Below are 26,640 nucleotides of genomic sequence, written 5' to 3'. Positions count from 1 at the left end.
TGGTGATATGTGTTATTTAAAATTTTTACCCCATTCACCTGGGGTGTCTCCCCGAAAAGAAAAGAATGACTGTCATACATGTAGAGATGCTTTTAAGAAACATTTGTGAAAGTGGTCCCTTATTTTTTTCCAGAGCTGTACATTCAGGATTCATCTTCATCTTGTAACCTCCCTCCTCCTCCTCCTCCTCCTCCTCCTCCTCCTCCTCCTCTGCTGCAGCGTGTGTAAGGAGCGGCGGTGGCGCTGCAGCCAGTCCGCCTGCGCCGGCGTGTGCGTGGCGACGGGAGACCCCCACTACGTCACGTTCGACGGCCGCTGCTACTCGTTCCTCGGCGACTGTCAGTACGTGTTGGCGAGGGAGACGGGCGGTTTGTTCAGCGTCACGGCGGAGAACGTGCCCTGTGGCAGCACCGGGGTCACCTGCACCAAGTCGGTCACACTCAGCCTGGGAAACACCGTCATCCACCTGCTGAGAGGTCGGTGCCACGGGGGTTTTTGGAAATATTTTAGTAGAGAAATTTCTGTAAAAAAAAAAGTAAAACATTTTCTATTGAAAAATTGTAAAATTACTCAAAATCAATTCTAGAAAAAAGTGGAAAAATTTCTCCCTCCCCCCCCAAAAAAATCTCAAAAAAAAAAAAAAAGTTTAAAAATTCTAAAAAAAATTTTTTTAAAAAGTGGGAAAATTAGAAAAAAAAAAAAAAAAAAATTGAAATAATTTCTCAAAAAAAAGTTTAAAAATTCTAGACAAAAGTGGAAAAAATCTCCCAAAAAAAAAGTTTAAAAATTCTCAAAAAAAGTGGGAAAATTAAAAGAAAAATTGAAAATTGAAAATTGAAAATAATTTCTCAAAAAAAAGTTTAAAAATTCTAGACAAAAGTGGAAAAAAATCTCCAAAACGAAAAAAAGTTTTAAAATTCTAAAAAAAAAAAAAAGTGGGAAAATTAAAAAAAATAAATAAATAATTGAAAATAATTTCTCAAAAAAAAAAGTTAAAAATTCTAGACAAAAGTGGAAAAAAAATTCTCAAAAAAAAAAAATTCTAGAAAAAAAGGGCTAAAATTTCAAGAAAAAGTTGGGGACCCCACTTTGAGAACCATTGACTGACAACACAATAAAGAGTAATTTATGATTTTATGTGGGATGTAATGTTTTCTGTCTCAATATCCAGGCTTTATCAATGAAGCATGGTACAAATACAATATCACAAAACCCCTGCTGTACCTAGCTTCTAGAGCCTCCAGGTACAGCAGGCTCTATCATTATTAAAACTCTCACTCAACACATCCAAAACAAAAGCCATGTGGTTTCACCGGAAGGGCACTCCCTCTCCGTCTCCACTAATCATCTCTACCTGCGAGGGAGCTATCCTGGACCATGTCTCTGCCTACAAATACCTCGGCATCTGGTTAGACTCCACGCTATGCTTCTCACACCACATTTCTCAACTACAGGCTAAGGTCCGGGCTAAACTTGGTTTCCTTTATAGACATCGTCTCGCCTTCACTTCCTCTGCTAAACAGACTCTCATTAAATTGACAATTCTCCCTACACTCGATTTCGGTGACACCATCTATCGCACTGCTTGTAAAGGCACTCTTGCTAAACTGGACACACTCTATCATTCTGCTATCCGTTTTGCCACTAACGCCCCTTACAATACCCACCACTGTAGTCTTTACTCCCTGGTAAACTGGCCATCACTTCACACCCGCCGTCAGATCCACTGGCTCACTCTCATTTACAAGACCCTTCTTCAACGTACACCCCCCTACCTGTCTTGCTTGCTGCACCGACTTCCTGTCACATACAACACTCGGTCCTCCCATCTCATTCTGTTAACAACTCCTAAAACCAGATCTACATCCGGCCTTGCATCTTTCCAGTCAGCTGCTGTCTCTGACTGGAATGCATTACAAAAACACCTTAAACTGGATAACTTCATCTCCATCCCGGCCTTCAAAGACGCCATCTCACACCTTTTTACAGATCATTGCAGCTGCTTCCCTACTATTTAACTACTCAACCATCTAACCCTTTTCCTCAGTTTCTGCTTGTTGAACGCCCATACCTACCGCCGTTGGCCTAGGCCACTTTCTGTGACACACTGCTCGCTTATGAATCCTGTAATATCTGTAACAGACATTTACTCTCTTTTATGCTTGTAATAATCTTGTCTTCTATGCTTGAATATCCTTGTTATTAACTTTTATGCCTTGTTTCTGCTGAATGTTTGTATTGTTGTGTATATTTGCTATTGTCTTTTAACCTATCTTTTCTCCCTCACAGCCTCCCCCTCCCCCTCAAGAAGCTTATGCCTCTTGTCAGGCCATCATTGTAAATAAGAACATGTTCTTAATTGATTTCGCCTGGTTAAATAAAGGTTAAATAAAATAAATAAATAACACAATACCATATCACAATATCACAATATAGTATACAATATAACATACCGTAGCTTCAATTAAAATTAAGTAAAATTAAGAGCATGTAATCGACAAAGGTGTCGTATAGCGCTGTTAAGATTCATTAAAGTGCATCTGTTATAAAGTGCTGGTTTTTAAAGTGCCTGGAGTAAAGTGCCTACTATTTTTCATAATCTAAAAAACAAAATTACAAAAAGAAAAAAAAAAAAAAACTAAAAAAACTTTTTTCTTGTTATATTTATTTGTTTGTTTTAACTTCTCTGAGATGAGCCTTGTCGTCGTCTTTGTCTCTTCTGTCCTTTAGGTAAAGCGGTGACAGTGAACGGGATGCCGGTCACGCTACCAAAGTCCTACAGCGGCAGCGGTCTGACTCTGGAAAGAGCCGGGATGTTCGTGTCCCTCTCCTCCCGACTCGGCGTCACTCTGCTCTGGGACGGCGGTACGTTTATACACTTAAAAGTTGTTCGAAAGGTTTAATCTGGATCAAAAATAATCCAGGTTTTGAAATCCCGGGATCACCAGGTAATCCATCTTTACTTTTATCCCAGAAGGGTTCAAAGCAAAGTTTTCAAGATTACCAAGTTGGGATAACTCTATGAGTGCTCTAAATTGTTGTTTTTTATTGTTTCTGCTTTGTTCAAGCACTTTGGGCTGCTTTTATGCATGAAACGTGCTCTATAAAGATTATTATTATTATTAAATGGGGTTGTGTATCAGACTGAAGGCTACTAGGTATATAAATAAACGGGTAGAACAGCAGAATGGGGTCACTCAGAGTGTATTTATTTGAAAATGGGGTGTATGTTTTGTTTTCTGAGCTGTTTTTTTGTTTCTTTAATGTCTTTTAAACTGACCTACAATAACCAAAAACAAAACAAATATACATTTCTCAAATACATTGGATTACAAAATTGGATTACGTGATCTAATCCGATCTCAGAATCCGTTTTTAGTTTTGAAACAACCCATTTTCAAGATTTGATCCAATCCATTATCTAAAATCCGCTCAGATTACCTTTGAACAACTGGACCCTGAACTTTATCTATTAATATTGTTGATATCTAGAGTCTTGTTGTCATATTGCCTTTGCCATTATCTCTCTTTTCTTTCTTTCTTTCTTTCTTTCTTTTTTGTTCCTTTCATGAAAGTGTAGAGTACAATGCAATATGATGTTACACAAATCCATAAATACATTTGAATCAACACTTTTCATGTTTGGAAAGGAGCAATAAGAAGAATATAATTCTTATTTATGTCTGCCCCTAACTTAAACTCAAAGACTCTTTCTACACCCTTGATCAGCAAAAAAACCCATATTAATTAAATTACAAGACCAAAACAACTCAAGATTTAAACATCCAGTCAAATTTCCATTGTATATTTTCTAATTTGTTTCTCCTTATACATTTTTTTATTACCATTATTATTTTATGATCTTCCAGGTATGCGTGTGTATGTGCGTCTGGCAGCGACCCTGCGCGGTCGGGTCGGCGGCCTGTGCGGTAACTTCGACGGCGACGCGGAGAACGACTTCACCACACGTCAGGGCATCGTGGAGTCGACGGCCGAGCTGTTTGGAAACTCGTGGAAGGTCAGCCCCTCCTGCCCCGACGTGGCCGACCAGGACCTCCGAGACCCCTGTGCTGTGAGTTCACATGCACCAACTTCTTCTTTTTTCTCATATGTCGTATTGTGTTACAGTGTGGAGTCAGGCCTCTCCAACCACAATTAAGTCAATTGCATCTCTGTATTATATTATTATCAAACCATAAAAATAATGGCCAAGAAACCAATAAAGTGGCATCACTGTCTCATCTTGAAGCAGTATAATTTGCTTAGTTTTGACAATTTCTTAAAATTTTCGTCTGTCAAACTGGTTTTTAAGTGTTTGCAGAACTTGGCTCCAGATGTGCTGTGCAGTCGTTTTAGAAGACAAAATAGTGATAGGATCACCAGGGGTACGGCAAGTGGCAACTGTAAAATAAAATCTCACGCCGTAAGAAGACCTCCTTTGGGCAATCAGCCTTGGCCGCGTTTCCCAGATTCGATCTTTCTTAAGGACTTAAGAAGGCTCTTAAGAAGGGTTCGGCTAAGAAGGAGCGCTAAGATACGGGTGTTTCCCAGATGCGTTCTTAACTGCCTTCTTAAGATCACGCCAAAGAAGCTTCTTAAGAAGCTCTTAACGGGAGCTGTCCACCACCACAGTACTGAAACTGAATCAATCGATGCCAGGCAAATCGATTATTATATCACACGCCACCTATTACGCGCATAAATCACACACAGTGACAAGCGCAGCTGCACCGACGGACGATGAATAAACCGAAAACGGGATTTCCACTTGTCAAACATGGGGTTAACACAGGTCCCGGTGTCCGCGGGCCTGATTAGAAACTTCTCCGCTGTTGTTGCCGCGTTCGTCTCGGGCAGTGACGGACTGGCCGTAGGTGACACGGCACAGCTGCGTAATGATGCGGCCGAGACGGCTGCGTGACCATGTGATTGATGTGTGTGAAAATAAAAATAAAAACGTGCACAGGGGCTGGCTGGTTTACAGCCAGACAACTCTAGAAAGCATGAAAACACAAGGTAGCAAATAGCTCACTTGATAGAGTATCCCCACTGCAAGTTGAAGCATTGCTGTGGTCTGGGTTCAAATCCACCCACTAAAAAATTATTTTGGTGGTCAACACGTTTTTCTTTTCTCATCATCACTGAATGATCAATGCTATACATATGTATATAGGCTACATATATATTTAGGCAGTGGAGTGTTAATGCGTGACAGTCTTTTTGGTGCCAGTATAACATGGCACAGGAGGATCAGTGTCACGGCTGCCACACTCCGTGACACTGACCCTTGCTTGCGATGCCCCCACCACACCAAGAAGCTGCCCACTGCATAAAAACACGATGCAACAGCGACACTAGGGGTTGATTTAAGAACGGCTGTGTTTTTGATGTTCATGCAGACGTGGGACGTGGGTGTGTGCGTAAAAATTATGATAAATGATAGTCATGATGATTAATTTTATTTGTGTGCCTGATGTGATATTTAGGTTATTTATTGTTCTTATTTTATTTTTTTATCTCTATTTTTTATTTCGGCACATATTTAATATGTTTTAAACATACGATGTGCACTGTTTAAATCTTGCTTAGTGTGATATTGATTTGCCTTGAAAAAGTGCTAAAAAGTCGCTAAGAAGACTCGAAAGAGTGGGTCAGCTCGATCTTACATTTCCTTCTTAGTGAAAGATCTTCTTAAGCTAAGAGCGACTCTGGGAAACACGTTCTTCTTTCACAGCGTTCTTAAGAGCGCTCCTAAGAAGATCTTAGCGCTAAGAGCTTCTTAACAAATCTGGGAAACGCGGCCAACTGTAAAGGGTTCCCAGATGTGGAATTCACTACCGACCGAAATAAAACTAACCCGAGACATTAGGATTTTTAATACAAAGGTTAAAATCTGGCATCTGGCAGAATTGTATGCATTTTTAATGTGTCATGACTTGGTATGATTTTAGATGTATTGTACATTTTATAGTGTTGGAGGAAAAGGCTCACACACTGATCAAAAATGGCAAAGTCCACCAGAGATTAACGGATGCAACAAAGATTTAATGGTCCATCAAACAACAAAAAAGTGCAACCATGGTGATAAAATAAAATAAAGAAACATTTATTTTATTTTATTTTATTACCATGGTTGCACTGGTGGACATTGCCATTTTTGATCAGTGTGCGAGCCTTTTCCTCCTGTTGCTCTCAAATGTTTGTTGGCCTACGTACCTGAAAAGAGGATTTTTTGGACAGTGAGCAAGAGCGCAAACACCTTTTATTCTTTTTGTCATTTTATAGTGTTGTCATGTAATTTTGATGTCTTTCTTCTTACCTTTTTTTTCTACTAAAAGCCTAACTAGGGACGGGAGTTGGAAACTAGCATTAGCTATAATCTCTGTGTGCAGAACATCAGTCACATTGACTTGTTTGTAACGAGTGGAAGTGTCACTATGTTAACCTGCATTGTCCCTATCAAATAAACTGAATTAAATTAAATTAAACTGCTGCAGATCTAGTGTTGTCGATGTCCTGTTTGCTGTTTTATTGTTCTTATATACTTGTATTCTCTCTCTGTGTTGTGTTCAGCTGAACCCACACAGGATGACGTGGGCCAGGAAGAGGTGTGCGGTTCTGACCCAGGAGCTTTTCTCTCAGTGCCACGCTGAGGTTCCCTTCCAGCAGTATTATGACTGGTGTGTCTTTGACGCCTGTGGGTGAGTGACATGGCTGAACCGGGCACCTTTGCATTACATTTGATTGATTGATTTGTTTATTTGAGTGTCATGCCCTTTTCTTGTGCCCAGCCCACATAAGACACTAAGCATAAAGTACATACATTCAAGAATGGCTAGCGTGAAACAAAACAAAACAAAAAGAACAAAACAGACAAGCTTGATATACAACAGTGGTTGTCAAACTTTTTTAGATCAAGGTTCCCTAAATTGACAAAAATTAGACCACGGACCCCCATTGGCAGAAATTTGAAGCAAACACCAGAAATACACAAATATTTGATCTGAGACTGAAGAACGTTACTTTTTTAGTCAGTGTGCATTCAAATTAGGGCCAATGGCGTGAAGTTTTGGAAATATTTTAGGAGAGAAATTTCTGTAAAAAAAATGTAAAACATTTTCTATTAAAAAATAGTAAAATTTCTCAAAAAAGTTGGGGACCCCACTTTGAGAACCATTGATTGACAACACAATAAACAGTAATTTATGATTTTATGTGGGATATAATGTTTTCTGTCTCAATATCCAGGCTTTATCAATGAATCGAGCCAGGACACTGATCTCCTCCTGAGAAAAAAACAACACAACATATTATGCTCGTGCATCCAAAATAATTCTGGATTATCTGTCTGGGCTTTCTCAAACAAGGACTGTCTCAGTTCAGTCATCATACAAAGGGCATTGAAACAGAAAACGTAATTCATCTTCAACAGTATTAAGGTCACACAAAACACATAAACCACGATAGCTCCCTACTTCAATCGCTAAAGGCAAGGCTGCATAAGGCCATACGAGTCTTAAAACAAAGTTTGAGTTATGGACAGCTCAAGTATCTGGTTGTTAAACTCCTGTAATGGAAAAGACCCTGACGCTGTACATCTGTAGTTTCTGTAACAACAAAAACACTTGGATTCATGTGTTGGTGTTAGAAATGTTCGTATGACCTCATTATTACATCAGTGCGTTTTTTTTTACTGCCACCAAGTAGGATCATACAAGTCAGTGTTGTTCTTCATCCTGGTGCATAAAAACGTTCATGTGTGTCTTTCAGAAACCTGCTGGTGCACAAACATGAGCTCCACCAGCAATAAAATACAGCACATTCCTATAATGTTGTTGTTTTACTCGAGACCGTACCGTGTGTGTGTGTGTGTGTGTGTGCGTCTTGTAGCTGTGACTCGGGTGGCGACTGTGAGTGTCTCTGCACGGCCATCGCTGCCTACGCCGAGGAGTGTAACCGTCGAGGGGTTTACATCCGCTGGAGGTCTCAGGAGCTCTGTCGTATGTTACACACACACATCACACTGCCACACACTGGATCTTAAAGAGTTTATTATAGATAGTTTATTTATAGAGATTTTTAGCTTAATTATGCTACATTTGTACCTTAATTAAACAGCTTTGGAGTACTAGTGCTGGTAACACCGTAACAACGCAACCTGACATACAGCGAGCGAGCGAACCAGCGACGAAATCTCACACAAGATTTGCAGCGTGACATTTGGTGCTATTTTTAGACTCATGACATTTCCTGGTTGCCATTTTTGACATTTTGGAGTATATATATAGTGTATATACTTTTTTACATTTTATTTAAATGCAATTCTCTCATATTCTCCTGTCTCTGCTAACTAGCTTGTCAACAGGGAGTAGCGTGTACGTTTCAAACAATAAGAAGCATTTAGGGGCGGGACGAGGCCGCGAAATGTCGTCCAGATAGAAACAGAGCGAGCAAGTTTTTCAGGGTTGGGCATGTCAGGACAGGCCGATTGAAAATCACGCATTCGAATCACTTTTTCTCACTCACATCGCTTTCGTGTAGCTGTATGTCCGGATGGGGTGTGACCCGTAATCTCTTGTTAATGACAGATAAATTAAAACTACACAAATGTACACACGGTAACATGGTAGATGATAAATAACGTTATCCACCGCTCCATGGATTGATTTCTCATTGAAAACAAATGCACATGGAGGAGAGGAGGGTTAGAGACACAGAGGAGGAAGAGACACCAGACTTTCATAGTTCCTCTTTAAAACTCATGCACCTTCCACTCTTGTCTGATCATTTCTTTGTTTAATTCCACTTCCTGTTTCCCCTCAGCTCTGCAGTGTGAGAACGGGCTGGTGTACGACCCCTGTGGTCCGGCTTGCTCGCTCTCCTGTCCCAGCGTTCAGCAGAGTCCACACTCCCAGTGTGGCGTCCTGTCCTGTGTGGAGGGCTGCTTCTGCCCCGCAGGCACCGTCCAACACGGTAAAAAACAAAACAAAACAAAACAAAAAAAACAGATTTACTGCACTAATCCAAAACTTAGACTGCAAAAACGGAGAAAGAGTCCAGATCACTGCTGAGTTTTGGACCTGTGAGGATGAAAAACTGATGGTATTCAGATCTGGACGCGTTGTAAAGTTTCCAGTAATGTCTTCTCCAGGACCAAACAGTGGTCGAACTTAAGTACATATCCAGAGGATTTGTACAGTACTTTACTTGAGTATTAGATTTCTTTGGTACTTATAACTCTTACTTGAATACATTTCCAAGACAAATATTTTTACTTTTACTCAAGTTAATTTCTAGGAAGGCTGAAAAGTACTCGTTACTTTCAGGTCTGCTCTTTTCTTTTTTCTTTTTTCTTCTGAAATCCTATTGGACACAAGCTGTGTTTGTCAAAGAAGGAAACCCTAACCCCTAAAAGCAGCACATCAGTGCAGCTGCTTTCAAAGAGTTCATTCTCAGAAACAAGAGTTAAAAGCTCCTTACATTCATTTAGAAAAAAATATAGTAATTCAATGATGTGAAAAATAAGAAATTTACTCTTACTCTTATTTTTAAATTTAAAAGCATGTACTTTTGGATACTTAAGTACCTTTAAAAGCAAGTACTTTTTCACTCTTACTCGAGTAACTTGTCGACTGAGCTACTTTTACTTGTAACGGAGTAAATTTTGACCAGTAGTATTTGTTCAAGTACTGGGGTGGAGTACTCTGTCCATCTCTGGGACCAAATGTCTGAAACAAACTTGCACTGCAGCTGTTGAAAAAAAGCATATTTGTTGTCAACATGTTGTCTGTCTGTCCTATAGGAGACAGCTGTGTCGCTCCCACCGAGTGTCCGTGCGAGTGGGACGGCTCCATGTTTCCACCTGGAACCACCATCACTCAGAACTGCCAGAACTGGTCGGTCCAGATCTAAAAAAAAATCTAAAATCCTCCTGAAACTACGTTGTTCTTCAGTTTTTTAATCTCTCCGTCTCCTTTGTGTTTGTTAGTTCGTGTGAGGCCGGTGTGTGGCAGTGTGAGGGCGTGGCCTGCCCTCCCCCCTCCCCTCCCTGTCTGGAGTCAGAGTTCACTTGTGCGCGCGGCCGCTGCATCCCGTCTCAGTGGGTGTGCGACAACGAGGACGACTGCGGCGACGGCTCGGACGAGATCTGTCCGTCCACCTGCGCTCCGGACCAGTTCCGCTGCAGCAGCACACCGAGGTGAAGCCAGACAGACTCACCACAGGTCGTTAATAACACTGAATAAATACTGTAGTCCAAAGGAGTTCATTATGTCTCTGTTCTAATAGTTAAAATAGGTTTTTATTTACAAGACACTCAATTCAATTCAATTCAATTCAATTCAATATCTTTATTGTCCACAATGTGGAAATTTGTCTTTGGCTCCACTACTTACAGTACGCATAAGACCACATAAAATACAATACAATAATACACAATAAATAGCACAGCAAAAGAGTAAAATAATAAAAGAGTAAAAGAGTAAAAAGGTGATATACATAGCTCCAAAGTGTCCTGAATTGCAATTATGAATTTAATATTGTGATTGCATGCGGTATGAATGCTACAAAGCTACAAAAATAACACAGGTGACACTTCTGAAGAAGCCAGAATGTTTTTGAATATGACAGGCTCCATTGTGTAACATGCTAAAGTCATGGAGTAGCTCCAGAGATCGTAGTGTTTGTCAGTCCATGTTTGTGTCACATAACCCATCTATACAGTACAAGATGTATAAAAATGCTAAATATCTAAAGCTAAAATATGTCACTCAGGGTAGTTTTGCATTATAGTGCATCAAAATACTAATCAAGATGCTACATGAGGTTGATGAGAAAAAAACCTCATGTGAGAGATGAGATGAGAAAAAATGCAAATAACAAAATAAAATTGCATTAATAATCCAATATAATTCATAATAATATAATATTAAAACCATATTACCGTATGATAATATTGGGACCTTATTTGCCATGCTGATCTTTCTAACTGCCTGCCAGTCAAAAATATCACTCATGACGTCATAAACTGTTAGCGTTGACTCGGTGGTTTGCACCTGACATCAAGCCTCAAACTCGGTGGGTGCATGGAAAAGTTTGTGAACCCCTGCTCTAGAGTTTAGACTCTATATTCGACATGTTGCATTTGAAACATTAGCATGTGGTGCATGTGTGCTGAGTGTAAAAAATGTAAAATCTTGTTGTTTTCCAGTGTAAAACAAACTCTACAGCCTGACAGCGTTGGTACGGTGACTGTCATTGTGATATAATTTATGAAAGAAACTGAGTGATTTGACATCAACCCTTGTTGCAGTGGACCGTGTCTGAACCCGGCTCTGCGATGCGACGGCCACCCGGACTGCGTGGACCAATCGGACGAGGAGTTCTGTGGACCGGCCACCCCGACGCCGCTGTGTCCTCCGGGGGAGTTCCAGTGCGCCAGCGGGAAGTGTCTGCCGGCGAGTCGCGTGTGTGACGGTCGGCTGGACTGCGGCTTCGCTGATGGCTCCGATGAACAAGGTGATCGGTCGGTCACTATAGAGTCCATCAGGATTCAGTGTTTTTATAATGTGAACTGTGTTTTAAAGGGATAGTTCCCTCAAAATTGAAATTTCGACTAAGGGTTGGGAGAAGTTTCAGAGTCCTCCGTGCCTTCTCTGAGTTACAAGGGGGCTCGGTTGCGAACGGGGCTCACTTTTCTTCGTCCAAAAAGACACACCAAAAAACATCCAAATACCTCCATAGTGCTCGTCTGTAATGTCCCTCTTGTATTGAAGCCCCGACATGAGAAATTGTTCCGAAAAAAATTAAATAAGTCTATATTTTAAGCTTGTTTGTAGCTCCCAGTGTTGCTCTGCCGGAATCTTGCGCGATTTGCACTGACAAAGGCAAAGCAGTGAACTGAGACGCTGGGAGCTTCTGCTACAAACAAGCTTGAAACATAGCCTTATTTAATTTTTTTCGGAACAATTTCTCATGTTGGGTAGGGATGTGCACGGTTACCCGAGTACCCGGGTACCCGTGTAGGCAATCTGCTACTCGGTTATGAATTTATTATCCGGTTAACCTAGGATTAAAAAAACGGCACGTCAGAGCGCAGTCTAGTGTCAGATCAAGCTACATTATCATGCCATGGTTCGGCTTTTTGTAGTGTTAAACAGTTTCGGATCAAGCAACGTGATTTTCTGCTGTGTAAAAGTGTTTTTGGATCGAGCCTCGAACTTTCAAACCTTTTACAATAATCTGTGGTGGTTCCCTCGGCGTAAACCGTCGGGAGGGAGACGACAGGATCATCAAGTCTGTTAGAAAATATGCTTTCAGTTTACAAACATTCTGAAACCTTCCTAGTTATTTCCTGAGACGATGCGAGGCAGAGAGGACCGAAGGCACCAAAATGTAGTCTGGACTAATAAATAAGCACCGCAAATGATTTAAAAAAAAAGAAAGAAAAAAAAGTTTTCTCCTCCGAGGCAGCCGCTCAGCGCGCATGCAGCGCATTTATTCCCCGACTGACGCAGTGTCGTCAGACTAAATATCAGGTGGATCATAAGAGTAGAGACTGGAGTTTAAGATGCACATATGGGGCAGATGTGCATCTTGAACTCCAGTCTCTAGTCTTATGATCCACCTGATATTGTGTCTGACGACGCTGTGTCAGTAATGTGGACTGTCTGACGGACAGAGCGCATTTATGCACCGGCTGCGCTCTGTCCGTCAGACATGACGTCATTTTATTTTTTATTACAGTAATCGGTTACCCGTGTAACACCAGGTTAGGTTACTCGATTAGAAAATTATTCGAAATGCCCATCCCTAATGTCGGGGCTTCAATACAAGAGGGACATTACAGACGAGCACTATGGAGGTATTTGGATGTTTTTTGGTGTGTCTTTTTGGACGAAGAAAAGTGAACCCCGTTCACTACCGTCATATGGACATGCAGTGCTGCACGGAGGACTCTGAAACTTCTCCCAGCCCTTAGTCGACATGAAATTTCAATTTTGAGTGAACTATCCCTTTAAATTGTTGTTGTGTTGTTTTCTGTGTTCGCTCCAGACTGCGGTGTGGTGTGCGACGAAGGGGAGTTCATGTGCGCTGGCGGTCGCTGCGTTCTCTACCTCCACCGCTGTGACGGACACGACGACTGTGGAGACCTCAGTGATGAGAGGGGGTCGGTGTTCAGCTCTGATAGATGTTTTTTTTTTTTGGATTTACAGCATTAACACGTCTAATTACGCTTTGCAGAGTTTGTTTTGCTGCTTTTGCAATAAAAAAAATCACTGATTTTGACACTGTCTTATTCTGAAAGTCCACTTCCTGTTGCCTGAGTGCCACACATATCATAGACTGTGATGTGGTGACGATTATCTCATGGACAGAACCACTGCTAACTCCTTTAAGTGCAATAAGAGACCATTTCTTACATCATTCATCCATTTTTTAATGCACTAACAGTGCAATATGTGTGTGTCCCTATTCCTGTTTATTTATTTCTAATCTTTATTCATTATTTCTTATTTCTTATTTCTTATTAACGAGCTGAGTGTTGTTGTTTTTGGAAGTACCTTTGATTTACAGGCCGCTAGTTACGTGATAATGTCAAGAAATAGCCCAGAAATAACGGTCATTTACATAGTAATGTCATAATTTTCATAAAGGCAAAAGATTACACATGCTTTTCATACTTTGAATTGAGAAAGGCCAGAATTTTTCTCCACCAAGTCCTTGCAATTGTCATTTACAATCAGTTATTTTTGGGCTATTTCCACGCAATCATTTGTTATTTCTTGGCATTACTATGAAATTGACCGTTATTTCTAGGCTATTTATAGACATTGTGGTGCAATTACTTGTTATTTCTTGACATTATCACATAATTAGCGGCCTGTAAATTAAAGGGTTATCTTGTTTTCACCAATCTGTGTGCAATGACAATAAAGACTTTTCTAATTCTTATTTTGTGTTGTGGTTTCAGGTGTGTGTGTGCAGCAGGGGAGTTTCAGTGCCCCGGAGACAAGTGTGTCCCTGCAGACAGAGTGTGTGACGGACACAGAGACTGTCCCTCTGGCACGGATGAAGCCGTCTGTCCCAGTAGAGGTACAAATAACAACAACAACAAACCAGTTTAAAGGGATAATTCACCCAAAATTGAAATTTCACTTCTCTGAGTTACAGGGGGTCTCGGCGTAGCAGTGAATGTCCATATAACGGTTGCAAATGGATACCAACTGTCTTCGTAACAAAAAGACACACCAAAAAACATCCAAATACCTCCATGCTGCTCGTATGTAATGTCCGTCTTGTATTGAAGCCCCGAAATGCGAAATTGTCCCGAAAAAAATTAAATACGTCTATTTTTCAAGCTTGTTTGTAGCGCAAGCTCCTCTTCCCAGTTCATCTAAATTTGGATGAACCAGGGTCTGTCCTCTTCCCAGTTCGTCCAAATTTGACGAACCGGGAAGAGGAGCTTCAAGAAGCTTCTGCTACAAAACAAGCTTGAAATAAAGACTTATTTAATTTTTTTCGGGACAATTTTGCATTTCGGGGCTTCAATACAAGACGGACATTACATACGAGCAGCATGGAGGTATTTGGATGTTTTTTGGTGTGTCTTTTTGTTACGAAGACAGTTGGTATCCATTTGCAACCGTTATATGGACATGCACTGCTACGCCGAGACCCCCTGAAATTTCAATTTTGGGTGAACTATCCCTTTAATGCATTTATTTACCCTGGAAGATGATTTTTAAACTTGTGTCGTCCTCTTTTGCTCTGCAGTGACTTGCGCTCCCGACCAGTTCGCCTGCAGAGACGGGACATGTGTCCCCGTCGCTAAGCTCTGCGATGGGACGTCCGACTGTCCGGGTGGAGAGGATGAGAACGGGACCGTGTGCGACGCCGTGGTCGTCACACCGTCACCCCCCCACGTTACCCTGACAACACCCACCTCAGGTAAGAAGTCGTGTTGCACAGACAGATCCAGGTGAAGAGTTTTCCCACTGGTTTCCTCACAGAGCTTTCAGGGTTGGAAACCTGCGTCTTGGAAAACCTGGAGAATGGTTGACCAATTTTCCAGTTGTGGAAAACACATGGAAAATGAGAAAAAAAAAAAAGTCAAATATCCAAGAAAATTATTTATCACATTGCGAAATCAGAGCTATCAGAGCTCTGTTTGACTTTTTCAGACCCCAAAGGATCAGTTCTCCAAGTGTTTCCAGTGTTGGACCACGAGCATGAGGGGGTTTTTTTTCTCCCGCAGCTGCAGCCTCCTCTGCTGAGTGACAGATGGAGGAGCAGCACAGAGCTGTTTTAGGCGTGGTTTAAAAACAAAAACAACATGTTTTTGCGTTGTTCTATGATACATTGGTCATAATTTCTAAGCATGTCAGAGATTATTTCATAGATGAGTCAGAGCCACAGACTGCACATCTTTAAATCAGACTTCTGGGGGTGAGAGAGGAATAAACATATAGAATAAACATAGAAACAATAGTTAAGATTTATAACACTTCTGGATCTGTAAATTTGTACCTTTCATTTTTTATGAATTTTTTCTTTCATTAATTCAGTCTTTCATTTTTCCATGTAAATCTCTTTTTTTTTAAAGTCTCTTTTCTTTTCTGTTTTTTATGTTATGAATTTCTGTATTATCTTCTTACTTTTTTTTTTTTTTTTACATAGGGGAGGTATTTTATTTCATAAGCCTTTTTTGGCTTCCACCTCTCCTGCGCAAGATTAATTTAAAGGGATAGTTCGTGCCTTCTCGGAGTTACGGGGTGGTCCGCGCAGCAGTATTTGTCCATATAATGGTTGTGAATGGTGCTCACTTTTCTTCGCTCAAAAAGACACACCAAAAAACATCCAAATACCTCCATAGTGCTCGTCTGTAATGTCCCTCTTGTATTGAAGCCCCGACATGAGAAATTGTTCCGCCGGTCAGTGCAAATCACGCGAGATTTGCACTGACACAGGCAAAGCAGTGAACTGAGACACTGGGAGCTTTGGGTGAACTATCCCTTGAATTATTTGTCATTGTTTATGCAGGTTATATAATGTGCAAATAAATCAAAAACCAAAAAAACCAAAACAATCATGTGCAAAATAAGGTACAACTTTCGAAAATAGGACGGGGGATGTGTTAGTGTTTGATGAGATCAGACTGTAGCGGCTAAAAAATGTCCTGGAAGATGATTTCAAGCTCTGTTCCTCCAGCCTGCAGGTCGTATGAGTTCAGCTGCTCCACCGGGGGGCAGTGTGTGCCTCAGGCCTGGAGGTGTGACGGGGAGACGGACTGCATGGACGGGAGCGACGAGCAGCGCTGCGCCGCCCCGTGCGGCCCCGGACAGGTCCAGTGTCTCAGCGGGGACGAGTGCGTCGACCACTGGCATCTCTGTGACGGGACGCCGCACTGCAGGGACGCCTCGGACGAGAGCGTGGACAACTGTGGTGGGTTCAGTCAGTGTGTAAAAAAAATATCCTGAGCATCAAGAGAATCAGAGTTTATATTATCATGTCACAGGAGCAGAGGATGAAAAAAAACACTTCTCTCGAGTTTTACCATCAGAAAATGTCTCCTCTAATGACAAATACTTGTTTCAGATTTTAAGTGCCGCTTCTAGAAAAGCTATAACAAGGAAGTGGCTAAAACTAGAAAAACCTACAGTGGACGAGTGGTTTGACATCATTTATAACATTTTTAAAATGGAAAGAATTACTTTTGTTTTGCTATAAGGCTAAAACAGCATCTGTTTTTGAAAAGATGGGAAAGATGGATTAGATATGTCACTCCTGTTCGTCCATCGTTTGTCTACTACGAGGTCTTATATCCATTTCCTTTCGTCATCTATGTTTTTCTGTGTCAACCCATATGCATCAGTATTTTATTTTATTTCATTCTTGTTCTAAGCCTAAGGAGTTACATTCTAAATTTTTGTATTTTATTATTTTCATCTTTTGTGTGATTGAGGGAGGACCAATCATCCCTATCTGTATTGTCAATGGAATCGTGGATGTATTACTAAGCTATTCAGATGTAATTTACAGATGAATGGATGAGATTGGTGAAGTGATATGTAAATGAACACACTTCTCTCTGTGTGTTTTCCTTCAGGCTCCACCAAGATCCCTCCCTGTCCCGGCAGCTTCTCCTGTGACAACCGCACCTGTGTGAACATGACTCAAGTCTGCAACGGCGTCCCAGACTGTCCACGGGGAGAGGACGAGCTGGTGTGTGGTGAGTTCTCATGAGATAAGTAGAAAACGAAGAAAAGGGAGGATATAGAAAGACGAAATAAGGCAAGGCAAGGCAATTTTATTTTATACAGCCCGTTTTTACAAACAGTTTGTCTCAAAGGGATTTACACAGCGTCATAACAACATCCTCTGCCCTTAGACCCTCACATCCACTGAGGAAAAACTCCCAAGAAAACCCTTTTAACAGGGAAAAACCCTAAGTCAGTGTGGACTTTTAATTACAATCTTTTTTTGTTGTTGTCCTTGTGTTCAGATAAAACTGTCACACCAGCGCCCCCTGGCAGCAGAAACACCACTGAGCCCTGCGCTGAATACACCTGTATGGATGGACGCTGTATCCCCTTCAACATGGTAGGTGCTGCTGGGTTTCTGCTTTTTGATTGATAATTATCACACATCTAGTTCATAAAAGATCAGAAATTATGATGTATATACTCTGTACAGACAGTATATTCCCATATTTCAAATTATAAAGAAAATAGAACGGCTCGCACACCACAGGGCTCCAAAATGCAGTCCAATTATTCACAGGAGAAGTGTAACATTTCGAGCGACAACTGCTCTTCGTCAGACATACAGAATCCACATAGACGCCATCTTAAGTATCATGTGGTAGTCATGTGACAACTACAGTAGAATACAGGAAGCAGATACCGGTACATACACAAAAACTAACATTTAGCGTGGAAAAATGTTAGAAAGTGCTAAAGAAAATATATATAACAGCATCCAATAATAGTACAAAGTCCTGTTATATTCTAGTGTTTTTAAACATCAATATAAGTACTTCCTGAGACAAAACAAAAGCATGGGCGCAGGGGCACACACACACACACACACACACACACACACACACACACACGAGTAAATAAACTGTGTTGTGTAAGTACACTTGCGCCCATACCAATGAAAACACCATAAATAGATGTAAGCCATACCAGCCACAACGTAGAAATCTCATAACATTTTTCAAATACAATACGTAGTAGGAAAATCAGGGTATCCGCGGGGTCTTGAAAAGTATTAAAAGGTGATAAATCAATCTTAGGAAAATTAAGACCCTTAAAAAGTATTAAAAAGTCTTTTCATGACTTTATAAAGTCTTGAATATTGAAGGTATTTTTTCTGAATTAGCTGTCCAAGAGTTTGAGTCGTAAAAAACATTGCGGAAGTGTGTGAATTTATTCGTTTTATTAAAAAACAAAGATGAACCGGTTCATGAAAAAGAAAAGAAGACTGCTCCACTCTCAAAAAAACTAAAACAACAATGTTTTTTTTTGATAAACTTTGCCTTTGATTTATTATCCTAGCCTTTTTTGAATTCTGTTGTATCATAGTGGTCTATATAAAACTGTTCAGTTAAAAGCGTCACTGATGTAAATGGTTACAGCTTGAAGCGGCGGTGAGGTATTAAAAAATGTTGAGAAGGTCTTGAAAAAGTCTTAAAAAGGTATTGAAATTAACTTCAAGATTCTTGTATATACCCTGAAAATACATAAATAGTAGAAAAATATTTTTGATACACACATATTTCAAATTATAAAATGCGGAAAAAGTGCTACATCCCTTAATCCCTCCCAGTTATATTTGATTAATCCTGTCATTAGGTGTGTAACGGGGCGGCGGACTGCTCAGACTCCTCTCTGACGCCACTCGGAGACCCCTCGGACGAACATGGCTGTCGGTCCTGGAGTTCCTGGGGTCCGTGGAGCTCCTGCAGCTCCTCCTGCGGGACGGGCACCGCCACCCGGCAGAGGAGCTGCCCCCCAGGAGAGCCGCTGCGCCGCTGCCGGGGGCAGGACGTCCAGAGGCTGCAGTGCTTCAACACCACCTGTCCAGGTAGAGAGCTGGAAGGATAGATAGACTTGAATGAGAGTGTTAATTGTATGGGGCACCATTCTGTATTTTTATTTCTTTTTTTTCTGTATATTGTATACATATACTTATGTATTTAAATGTTTTAGTGTGTACATAATACATTTATGTATACAAATTTAGTGCAATATTAGGCACACATCTGCATGTGCAATCGTGTGCCATGGGCATAGTGCAATTTAAGTCAATCCTGCACTTTATTGGGGCATTGTGCAATCAGAATTAATTTAATCTTGCACTCGTCACTTTAGCACATAGCACTTTAATTAGCACTGTAGCACTTTATAACTGTTCTGTAATCTCTTGGTCCCCTTAATACTTTTTCGGCCAATTATTATACATATGTTGTTCATGTCATATACTGTATGTTTGTGTAAGATGTCAAGGTGTTATCATGATGCATTGTCTATCTATTGTCGTAGTCCTGCCTCTTGTGCCTTTATCTTCATTGTTTTTATGTTTAACATCAACCTGCCAATAGGACTGGGTATGGAAATTAGCCACTTGGCTACAATCCCACATATTTACACAACAGTGTTCATTAATATGTACTGTTCCCATTTTAAAAAAAAAATAAAAAAAAATCTGAAATGAGATTGAACTCAGATGTGTATTTGTCTGTGTCTTTGCCTCCTCCTCCTCCTCTTCCTCCTCTTTCTCCTCCTCCTCCAGTGGACGGTCAGTGGTTGCCCTGGGTGAGCTGGTCCAACTGCTCCAGCGGCTGTGGGGGAGTTCAGGTCCGACACCGAGGCTGCGTCCCTCCTCGCTACGGAGGCCGAGACTGTTCTCAGCTGCCGGGGTCGTCCAACCTCACCATGGAAATCAGTAAGAAAAGAATGTGTGAATGAAAATGAAGTTTATTATCACTATACACTCAACTAAACTCAACTCAACTCAACTCAACTCAACTCAACTCAACTCAACTCAACTCAAATTTTATTGATATACCAGTTGCCCAAAATGCTGCACAACATAAATACAACCCAGTGCCAGCTAAACAACTTAAAGCAGAAGTAAGCTATTTAAGATATTTTTGTGTTAATATAAGTCTTAAATAGTTCTATCTTCCGACAGCAATCACTTACAAAGAGTGTTTGGACTGAAACACGGATCTGTCAGTCCCTCTGCTCTGCTCTGAGCCGAGGAGAAAACTTTTCTTGTATCCTACAAGTTTTATCCAATGAGGAGAGAGAACGGCATGAAGGGCTGTGTGTGCAGCCAAGGGATGCGCCTGAATGTGGTGACGTAGGGACGAGGACCAATAGATCCATGACGAGGGCGGGGGCTGCTAACAAGACGTTATGGTGCGTTCAAGGCAACTCGTAACTCGTGTTTTTTCGACCTGTGAAGTCGTACCAGTTCGATCTGGTGCGAGTTCACGGGTCGGAAGTTACGAGTGACTTTCACCGGTAAAACAGGTCGGAAAAACACGAGTGGGTTGCCTGGAACGCTACAAAGTCGTAAGTCGTGACTTGAAGCTGTAATTTACGGTTTCAAAAGCCTGCCTGGAACGCAGCATTAGCCAAAACGACCGGATCGCTTACCGGTACTTGTGCTTTAAATTACCAACATACAGTAGATTAACTATAATAAAAGTTATTACAATAAAAACAATCACTAAAATAAGGTAAAATACTAATAAAAGCAATACTATCAACATGGTTCAAGTTCAAGTTCAAGTTTATTTATATAGCACATTTAAAAACAACTGTTGACTAAAGTGCTGTACAAGTCATATCAGACACATAATATCAAAACACATTCAGACTCCAGTTCCACATGCATACACAAATAAACAGTTCCACAGCATACATAGCTTGGTGAAGCTTCTCTCAAAATTAAAACAACAGAATAGAAATAAAATAGAATAGAAGTAAAATGAACGCTAAAACTAAATGTCATGTATGCAAACAAAACAGCAGGATTAACTTTCAATTGTGCAATAAATAAATCCGGTCCAAGAGTCTTTCTGAGTGCAGATGTGTGAGGTGTTGAGTTGTGTTGCTGATGGAGGCAGCAGCTCGTGTGTAAAAACTGCTCCTTAGCCGATAAGTTTTGGCCTTTAACGACCTGAACCAGAGAGCGGCCGGGGTGTTGCTGCTCTCTGGCTGCCTTCCTCCTCCTCATCCTGGAGGAATAATTGGAGTTCAGCTGTGGTAACTCCATCCCCACGATGCTCGGTGTCAACAAACCACAGTGTCATGCAATGCATCAGGATGGACTCGACATCTGTACATCTGTAAAAGTTCAGCAGCGGTTTCCTGGGGAGTTTGAACTCCTCCTCCTCCTCCTGAGACGGGTCGCAAAACTGCAAAAAAAAGTGCAATAAAATCCATTTTTGATTCAAGTTCAAGTTTATTTGTCATATACATTAAAAAGTACAATGTACAGTCAATGCATTGAAATGTAGTCTGCCCTGGCTCTCTCTCAACCCTTAAAAAGTAAAACAATAAAGAAAATAAAAACTAATAATGACAGTAGCATCATATAAACAATGACAGTAAAAAACAAGCATGTACCATAAGCAGAAGCATCAATAAATAAGTCAAACAATCAATGATCTGCGACCTACTCGTTCATTCATTCCTACATTCACAATCATTCACACTCATTTAAAGCAGACATTATACAATATCAAGCCCCAATAAATACATCAATCAATTGGGGCTTGATATTGTATAATGTCTGCTTTAAATGAGTGTGAATGATTGTGAATGTAGGAATGAATGAACGTGTAGGTCGCAGATCATTGATTTGGTTGTTTAGTTATGTTTATGTCACACAGTTAAACTCGATATCTATTCTCCTCCCTGTCCCGCTGCAGAGCCGTGTCCTGACGACGGATGCTCCAACACCAGTTGTCCCACCGGGCTGCTGAGACACAGCTGCGCTCCCTGTCCAGTGTCCTGCGCCCACATCAGCAGCGCGACGAGCTGCGATCCCACCGAGCCCTGTTTCTCCGGTCAGTCAGGAGCTTTGAAATGCATAAACTCTTTTAAAGGGATAGTTCAAAACTTTGGCAAATTTGAATCCCTGTAGTCATAGCAGTTGGTTCATTACCTTTAATTGTCGGTGCATGTTGTTTTGAGATCTGCGGGGCAGAGACGTTCCCTCATCAAACTCATCAAATAAACAATCAAACAACTCTAAAACGCTCTGGTGGACAAGTTGTGACCTGCACATTCACCACGCTATGAGATAATCATGTCACGTTACGAGACAGAGTTGTTTTAGAGGCAAATGCAGCCGGAACTACTTTCCAGACACGGTTGCTGCTGGGCGGAGGGATTTCAAAAGAACAAGTAGTTCCTAGTATTTGCTTCATGTGTCGTAATGTTACATAATTATACATGATTATCTCATAGCGTGGTGAATGTGCAGGTCACAACTTGTCCACCAGAGCGTTGTGGAGTTGTTGGATTGTGTATTTGATGAGTTTGATGAGGGAAACCAAGAAATCCCATGAGCCTCCGTAGCGTAGCTCTGAGCAGCTCACGGCTCTGCTCTGCAGTTCTAGAAATAGCTTGCACCGACAATTAAAGGTAACAAACCTACTGTTATGACTATAGGGATTATGGCGATAAGAGAATTTGCCAAAATGTTGAACTATCCCTTTAACTCTTTTACAGTAAGTACATGAGATCCATGTTTCTCCCCCTCAGGCTGCTGGTGTCCCGACGGCCAGGTGATGAGCCACACTCAACAGTGTGTGTCACCGGAGGAGTGTGTGTGTGAGGTGGCGGGCGTGCGCTACTTCCCCGGTCAGCAGATAAAACTGGAGTGTGAGGTGTGTGTGTGTGAGCGAGGTCGACCTCAGAGGTGTCGGCCCAACCCCGACTGCTCAGGTGAGTCTGCTTACATCAAAGCACCTCAACATAAAAGCGTCGGTAACACTTTACTTGAATAGGTATTCATAAGATTGACATAACACTGTCATAACCATCAATGAATACTTATGACAGCTGTCGTTAAGTGTCATTCAGTAAGTTATGTCACTTTTAATGCAAAGTTGACATTGTTTGAGATGTTTTTGTTCTGACAACTTGATATAAAGACAATTTAAACTGTCATAGCAGACCTAATTGCCAAACTTTAAAAATTATGTCAAGTTCTCATAACAAAAACATCTCAAACAATGTCAACTTTGCATCAAAAGTGACTTAACTTACCGAATGACACTTAACGACAGCTGTCATAAGCAGGGTATCCGCGGGGTCTTGAAAAGTATTAAAAGGTGATAAATCAATTTTGGGAAAATTAAGACCCTTAAAAAGTATTAAAAAGTCTTTTCATGACTTTATAAAGTCTTACATTTTGAAGGTATTTTTTCTGAATTAGCTGTCCAAGAGTTTGAGTCCTAAAAAACATTGTAAAAGTGTGTGAATTTATTTATTTTATTAAAAAACAAAGATGAACCGGTACATAAAAAAGAAAAGAAGATTGTTGTTTTGGTTTTTTGAGAGTGGAGCAATGGTTTTTTGTTTTTTTTTATTGTAAAGTTTGCCTTTTATTTATTATCCTAGCCTATTTTGAATACTGTTGTATCATAGTGGTCTATAGTCTTTATCACAAACTAGAACTGTTCAGTTAAAAGTGTCATTGATTTAATGGTTACAGCTTGAAGTGGCGGTGAGGTATTGAAAAATATTGAGAAGGTCTTGAAAAAGCCTTAAAAAGGTATTAAAATTAACTTCAAGATTCCTGTATATACCCTGATAAGTATTCATTGATGTTTATGACAGCCGTTATGTCATGGTTATGACAGTGTTATGTCAGTCTTATGAATACCTATTCAAGTAAAGTGTTACCAAAGCGTCTCTGAGCGTCCGTTCACAGCGTCGGTTCGTCTTTGTGTCCCGCCGCAGTGCATTGTGGGTGGTCGTCGTGGTCTGAGTGGGGGGAGTGTTTGGGGCCGTGCGGCGTCCAGAGCGTCCAGTGGTCGTTCCGCAGCCCCAACAACCCCACGAAGCACGGGGACGGGAGAGTGTGCAGAGGGATTTACAGGAAGGCTCGGCGGTAAGTCGTCCTCAGAGGTTTTTATTTATATTTTCTTTTCTTTTATAAGTAGTAGCATCAACAATTATGTCAAACAGACATTATACACATATTCCAACCCCTTCGATCAGAACAAATCATAACAGAAAGAAATAAAAATAGAAATAAATAGATTAATAGATAAAAAAGTTAAATCAAGATTGATAAGACCAGGTGTATCGCTATTTAGAATTAGACAAGAATAGTTGCAAGTAGCAAGGTGTATCCATTTATAATTCATCTTTCAAGTCTGGCTTTAATTCTATCTGCTGCCATACGCCAAAATAAAATACTTGTACAGTATTTTGTTGTTTTGCATTATGGATTCAAACCGTAGATATTTTGAGATAGATAATATCAAGAAAAGACAAGAAGAAACCAGTGAGAGATGTTAAGAGTGTGTGTCGTCCTCTCCTGATGGGACCAGATGTCACTTACCTACTGACGACCCATTTGATTTGAACATCTAAAAATACTCTTATTTAGATAATGAATGAATGAATTAATATTTATTTTCCTGTCATGCCACCATTGTGGCCCATCCCATATGGAATTACAAGACACATTTACTGACAAATCAAAAACTAGACAGTCCTTCCTGTTGGTATTACCCGCCACACAAGTGCGACACAAAAATAAACAACTTCAGATTACTTTCAGTACTCATCTGTATATCGCTCTCCGTCTCATTGCCCAGGCCTTTTCAAGAAATAAAGAAAATGCAAATATTTTAAACTTAAAAAGATGTTTAACCCTCTCAGCATCGTCCAACCACACAAATTCGTCATTTGGATCTACCTTACTTAGCAGTTTTTATCTTATAAAGTCATAGAAAGGACAGTGTAACACAAAATGCAAAATGCATGCAAGTTTAGATAAAGTTCAGTGTGGATATTTGAGGTTCACAGAAGATGAGTGTTCTGCTTTTTGTCCATCACCTCCTGAATGAAAAATAAAACCTCTGGTACATTTAATATAAAAAACAATGAGCAGATTAAAACAGAAGAAATTAAAACTTTGAGGTTTTTCCTCCAATAAATCTCATGATCTCTGACAAACACCTCAGAAACGACCTCTGTGTTCGGTGCTCAGATCGTCATTCCCTCACCACCTGGATATATGTGTGTGTGTGTGTGTGTGTGTGTGTGTGTGTGTGTGTGTGTGTGTGTGTGTAGGTGTCAGACCGACCCCTGTGATGAGTGTGCGTACCAGGGTCAGACTCACGTTGTGGGCGACAGATGGAAGTCACACCCCTGTCAGCTCTGTCACTGTCTGTCCAACCTCACGGTGCAGTGCTCCCCCTACTGTCCCTACGCTGTCACCGGATGCCCACAGGTAAGAGTGTGTGTAAATGTGTGTATGTATAAGTGTGTGTGTATTTAGTCATTCATAATGTGCACAGTACATATGGGCCTATTTTTATATCTGTGAGTGAGTAGGCTGATGTGTGGAAATAGGATGCACAGTTTATGTTTGATGACGGGATTAACTGGGCTTAAATGCATGTGTGTCGCTGTTATCTCATGTAAACAGCCTGGTGCTACACACATACACACACACACACACACACACACACACACACACACACACACACACACACACACGCTGCCTGAGTGACTGAGTTCAATGTTGAAAGTTCCTCTGTTTGCACAGGGACAAAGTCTGGTGCCTGGAGAGGGAGACCGGTGTTGTTACTGCCGAGGTAACGTCACGACTCCTCTCTGATATCCACACTTTGACAGATTTTACAGAGAGGAACAGTTGCTTGTGTCTTTCTTTCTTTCTTTCTTTCTTTCAAAATTGCACTTTTACAAATATGAGTTCCTGTTCCTTGATGCAATCATTCAGTGCATTTATATAGACTTGAGTATCCCGGATATGATTGGATTTTTGAGTATCCCGTTTTTGTGTTTGTACATGTAAACATCACATCCCGATTTGAGAAAGGTTTTGCTGGAGAACTCTGAAAGAAAACGGGATACTGTGGCATGTAAACACCTTATCCCGGTTTCTGACAGCTGCGACGTGGGCAATGAAAAAGAAACACACGATATACAATACAATACAATAATACAATAAATCTTTATTGTTCACCATGGTGGAAAATTGCCTTCGGCTCACTGTAAAAAAAGATACGAATTTCATTAAAAACACATTTAAATAGTCTGTTAAAAAGTTAAGCATACAGTTAGAACACAGTTAAACATAAAAAAAATAAATGGGGGAAGAAAAGAAAATGTCATATGTCATACTGTCGACTCAAGTTGACCTGAAAGTTTTCCCTCCATTCAGAATCCATAAACTGCATCAACACAATCCTGGTCCACCATTCACAGCTGCGTATTTTTTTTACGTTTAACAGCGACAAACCGGCAAGAGCAGATTTCAAAATTGTCGCGGTTTGTGTTGTAAAAAATAATTCTGTTTCTGGTGTTCATCATGTAAACAGGGATATTAGGGCATGTAAACGCAGTGTCCTGA

The 26,640-nt window shown here is 40.7% G+C and overlaps 1 protein-coding gene across 1 annotated transcript in view; it reads left to right on the top strand.

Annotated features, from left to right (window-relative positions):
- sspo (SCO-spondin) overlaps positions 1-26,640 on the top strand; it is a 148,671-nt gene that overhangs the window by 25,101 nt on the left and 96,930 nt on the right. Inside the window, exons 21-42 of the mRNA XM_085763813.1 lie at positions 220-476; positions 2,731-2,865; positions 3,870-4,072; positions 6,574-6,701; positions 7,891-8,000; positions 8,824-8,973; positions 9,803-9,896; positions 9,989-10,198; positions 11,312-11,517; positions 13,054-13,168; positions 13,973-14,094; positions 14,776-14,949; positions 16,210-16,443; positions 17,108-17,230; positions 17,504-17,601; positions 18,858-19,089; positions 19,798-19,950; positions 21,950-22,087; positions 22,788-22,970; positions 23,991-24,141; positions 25,335-25,494; positions 25,813-25,861. Of these exons, the coding sequence (XP_085619939.1) occupies positions 220-476; positions 2,731-2,865; positions 3,870-4,072; positions 6,574-6,701; positions 7,891-8,000; positions 8,824-8,973; positions 9,803-9,896; positions 9,989-10,198; positions 11,312-11,517; positions 13,054-13,168; positions 13,973-14,094; positions 14,776-14,949; positions 16,210-16,443; positions 17,108-17,230; positions 17,504-17,601; positions 18,858-19,089; positions 19,798-19,950; positions 21,950-22,087; positions 22,788-22,970; positions 23,991-24,141; positions 25,335-25,494; positions 25,813-25,861 (3,425 nt within the window). The remainder of the gene's footprint in view (positions 1-219; positions 477-2,730; positions 2,866-3,869; positions 4,073-6,573; positions 6,702-7,890; positions 8,001-8,823; positions 8,974-9,802; positions 9,897-9,988; positions 10,199-11,311; positions 11,518-13,053; positions 13,169-13,972; positions 14,095-14,775; positions 14,950-16,209; positions 16,444-17,107; positions 17,231-17,503; positions 17,602-18,857; positions 19,090-19,797; positions 19,951-21,949; positions 22,088-22,787; positions 22,971-23,990; positions 24,142-25,334; positions 25,495-25,812; positions 25,862-26,640) is intronic.

The sequence above is a fragment of the Trachurus japonicus genome, chromosome 20 (assembly GCF_045865225.1).
Source record: "Trachurus japonicus isolate A0001 chromosome 20, Traja_1.0".
NCBI classification, from domain to species: Eukaryota; Metazoa; Chordata; class Actinopteri; order Carangiformes; family Carangidae; genus Trachurus; species Trachurus japonicus.
This window is presented reverse-complemented; position numbering and strand designations above follow the sequence as displayed.